At 30.6% G+C, this 4,102-nt stretch overlaps 1 protein-coding gene across 2 annotated transcripts; it reads right to left on the minus strand.

The window, feature by feature from the left end:
- Nucleotides 1-1,867: 1,867 nt before the first annotated feature.
- LOC109584194 (uncharacterized) lies at nucleotides 1,868-4,082 on the minus strand. Of its 2 annotated transcripts, XM_019999844.1 has the most exons (13): nucleotides 4,043-4,082; nucleotides 3,945-3,989; nucleotides 3,867-3,893; nucleotides 3,708-3,812; nucleotides 3,567-3,647; nucleotides 3,469-3,516; nucleotides 3,327-3,407; nucleotides 3,241-3,282; nucleotides 2,964-3,194; nucleotides 2,618-2,917; nucleotides 2,541-2,570; nucleotides 2,450-2,485; nucleotides 1,868-2,399 (listed from the first exon to the last, which is right to left on the minus strand). In XM_019999844.1, exons 1-13 carry the CDS (start codon nucleotides 4,050-4,052, stop codon nucleotides 1,909-1,911), a joined length of 1,527 nt encoding a protein of 508 aa, XP_019855403.1. In that variant the 5' UTR covers nucleotides 4,053-4,082; the 3' UTR covers nucleotides 1,868-1,908. The 2 variants fall into 2 exon arrangements, with proteins under 2 accessions (XP_019855403.1, XP_019855402.1); XM_019999843.1 differs by having other exon boundaries at nucleotides 3,945-4,082.
- Between the last annotated feature and the right edge of the window lie 20 nt (nucleotides 4,083-4,102).

The raw sequence follows: 4,102 nt of genomic DNA on the forward strand, positions 1-4,102 counted from the left end.
CAATACTCTAACTATCAGTTTGATGGGATTCTTGATCAGTGATATGTTCTCCAGTTTGTGTTTGAAGAATGAATGAGACACCAGTACAAGAGATACAGATACACCTGATGCTATGAAAGCTCCCAAAATATAAAATGTACCATTGAAATTGCATTGCAAAAAGTACAAAAGTATTAATGTAATTTTCTCAATACCTGTATGCCAGTATATGACAGAATTGAGTTCATCAGCTGAAGCTCCAACAAGTTGATCAATGTTATATTGAATAATGTTAGCAGTGAAACAAGCATATCCTGGATATTCAAGAATATATACTATACTATAAGCAATCTTCAGTATTGTGTTGTAACTGTAGTATTCATAAGCCATGAATCCAATTCCTATTATAATCCATGCTATAAAACACAATACTATACCAATCAGTATAGCTTTGTATCTTCCAATCCATACATCAGCTAACAGACCAAATAAAGGAAAGGACATATAACCAAAACAAATAAAAATAACAAACCCATACTTGTACCAAGTAGCAGGAGCAGCATCAATGGAAAGTTCACCAATAAAACTACAGAAGAAGAAGTACTGACTATATATGAGGAAATTCCAAATCAGAACCAATGTAGCAGAAGGAGAAATGTAGAGAAAACGCTTCATTGGGAATCATCAAACTTCTTACTCTCCTTCCTTGTGAAGCTGAAAATAATTTCAATTGCCAATGTAAACTATTAGTTGTTTTAATATTGTGTCGATTAGATGATGAAAAACATTCCTGTTTACAAAGGAAGTTCTAATGCCCAATATACACTACCATTAGCCTTTGATCATTTCGCTTTCAACCTTGTTAAAAGGAATAATAAGGTTTTCTATTTGAGGCAACTGTGCATGATGCTTGACCATGCACATCAATGCACTGGGCAAATGTTAGACTTAACAAGAATAACAAATATAATTGTCATTACAAAAAGTCATTTTAGATAGATCTACTCATGCTTAAATATAGTGAATTGTAAGTTACCATTCAAATATGTAATGACCAGTTTAAAACCATTAAAACCTTAAATATGCATAGTATGTCTACATCTAGCTGGTTTTGTAACTTTTTATATTTATTACATGTATATAATACTTCAAAGAAATGATTTTCTAATTATGAATTTTGTGAAGCATTATTTTGACTGAGCATATCAAATATAGAAATCTCATTGTTGTGTGCATGTGAATTGGGTATTGTTGATATTCATTTTCCTTTTATTTTTCTTAAAACAACATGGCATGTTATCATAGATTAAATTTATTTCCTTAGTATTGAGTTTTAAAGTTTATAGTTTCTAAAGACAACAATTACATCATGCATGCATGATGTAATTGTATATTATATGTACTGTATATTGTTGTGTTATTATAAGGTAGCCATTCTTTTAGCCATCATTGATTAGATCATTTCTACATGTATATGCAACTGTCTGTAATCTTCAGGTGGATTGATTCTAGTGTGAACAATTGAATTATAGTCTAACTATTAATAATCCTATACTTTCATAATCTATACATGCCGCTCTTCTGAACTAGAGGTCAACTTATTTGAGAGCATAAAGTTAATAAAATTGATTCATGAAGAGATGCATTTTGATGTACTCATAACTGATATATAATTTGAAATAATGTTTTAACTCATCATCCATGGATTTAAACTCAGATGTTCATCTCAAAGACTTAACAAAGGAAGATCATGTGTATCTGTGGTACCATGCATGAACCATTGATATGTCATGAATAATTTATTGCAAGAAAAACTGTCCCCAAGCATACTCCTGCTCCTTTTACTCCAGTCTGCATTTATAATTATGATAATAATATTATCATTAAAAATTACAAAAAATTATACTTTACTTTAAGCTAGATCTATATCTAGTTGTAATAATGTATAAGCACTATTTTACCATATGATGATATTGAGAGAATATCCTTAATATCTTTCATTGTGGTCGAATCCAATGCCCTGTCTAAGACATAAGTAATTGTTTGACAGTTTGAATCAGCAACCTTTTCCTTTAACGACAGAAGCTCAGACAATAATTTGCAAAATTTTGTAAAAATACGATTATATTCATCAATATATTTCTGAACTTCTGAAACCTGAAACTCTTCTGCCACAGCACAAACAAGGCTAGTATTAATCAACGAACATCCCTTCTCTATCACATGCATTAGCTGAGATGGATCATGAAATTGAGGATCATTTTTTAGATCACTATTACAGCTACCAATAAAATCTTGTAAGGCTTCAAAATCTTCGATACTACTCTTCAAAACTTTACCGACATTATACATCATTTTACCATAAGCAATTCTTACAGAGGAAATATCTGTAATTATGCTATGAGGAACCATAATTTCCACTAAAATAAAATAAAATGATACAGAATACATGTAATTTAAATATTTCTACCTGAACTGGATGACTTTTGATGAGGCAAGTATTCATCTACATTAAAAATTACACAAATTTTAACTACATGTATAAAGTTGTTATACTGTACCTTCTTTTGCTTCAACTTTGATGATGGCACCTAAAAACAACAGCTTTATAAATAAAACAAGTTTTGGGTGCATTCACCAATATTTTTAAGTAGAGCTTTTCCAAACTGCTCAATTTCAGGGAACTTGCTCAATACATTAGCAAATATTTCTATAACATTATAATTGATTTTAATTGATTCTCTGATAGCACATAATAATTCAAAACAACCAGTGTCAAGGTCCTTGATTCCCATTTGACTCAAAACTTCAGCTTTTATGATACCATCTCCATAAGGTATTTTAGTGACTGCCTTAGGATCTGACAAAGAAGTCAAGAGAACTTCAAAGTGATAATCAAAGGCAGCAAGAACAAGATCAGGAGTTCTTTCCACAGAAACTAAAGACATACAATTAACATCAATTGCATGAAAATGTTAACTCACTCTCTTGATCTAGTTTGTCTGCTATAACAGTTTCATTAATAGATCTGAGGGCACGTGACAGTGAGACAAAAGAAGGTTTTGTTTCACTATTTCTAGTCCACTGAATGACACACCCAGTCAAGGACTTAAGATTCATCTCGTCAAAATATTTTGGATCTATATCTAGTGCCATTCCAAGCTCTTCAGACTTTGTCTCAGGAAAACCAAATCTTTGTAACAAGTCAACAACATCTATTAGTAGTATTACTAATAATAACCGAGTTTCTAATTGAAATACCTTTAACGTGTGGAACTTGTTTGTTGAATACAATTTGCTTATCTGAAAAACATATACATACATAATATGTAGTTATCTTTAGTTACCAGTTTTCAACACTTCATCATGTTCTGCCAAAACTTTTGTTTGTGCTGATTTTTTACTCTCAGCCAATGAAATTTCCAATGCTAGAATGACCAATTAGAATTAAATTATTCAAGTTCAAAGCATCTGGTTATTAATTATCACCTGCTTTAGAATCCTCTAACTCTTTCAATAGTACTTCAAACTGTTTTACTAATAATTAATTTTACTTTTAATTATCATTAATAAAAAAATTTACTAACATTTCTCCTGTTGGATCTTGTCATTTTCTTGCAATTTTAATGACTGAGCAGTTAGCAGGGAAATTTCTTCTTGCAATTCATCTATAAACAAAATAAGATGTTTATACTATGAGTGCATACATTGTAGTTTGGCTCTTTTACCTCTTTTTACTTTGAAAGAAGTGATTGACTGCTCATTTTCAAGCCTCAATGCACTTAATTGCTTTTTGCTAACTTGTAGCTCATTTTTGAGCTCAGACTCTGTAGCTGTATGCAACAAGTTTCTTTTATAAGTCAAATGAAACATAAATTAGAGTATACCTGGTATTTGCAGTGACTTGATATGCTCTTTAATAAATTTAAAAGTAATTTGAACAATAATTTTTAACAGATAAATACCTATTTTTTCTTTCAATGATTGTTCCAGACTTTCAATCCTCTTAACTGTATTCATACCCATGATAAGTTAGATCCATCTGTCATAGTAATAAACATACCTTCCTTCATGCTAAATTGAAGTTTTTCCTCAAGACTTTTCATTTCCTACATTACATGTA

This window comes from Amphimedon queenslandica, unplaced genomic scaffold (assembly GCF_000090795.2).
Source record: "Amphimedon queenslandica unplaced genomic scaffold, v1.1 AMPQUscaffold_13234, whole genome shotgun sequence".
Taxonomy (NCBI): Eukaryota; Metazoa; Porifera; class Demospongiae; order Haplosclerida; family Niphatidae; genus Amphimedon; species Amphimedon queenslandica.

Coding starts and splice junctions, on each gene's coding strand:
- LOC109584194 (XM_019999843.1), bottom strand. CDS start 4,005: ATGGGTATGAATACAGTTAAGAGGATTGAAAGTCTGGAACAATCATTG. Junction 3,408..3,468: donor GTTAGAGGATTCTAAAGCAG/GTGATAATTAAT, acceptor TGGTCATTCTAG/CATTGGAAATTTCATTGGCT. Junction 2,400..2,449: donor TCAAAAGTCATCCAGTTCAG/GTAGAAATATTT, acceptor ATTTTATTTTAG/TGGAAATTATGGTTCCTCAT.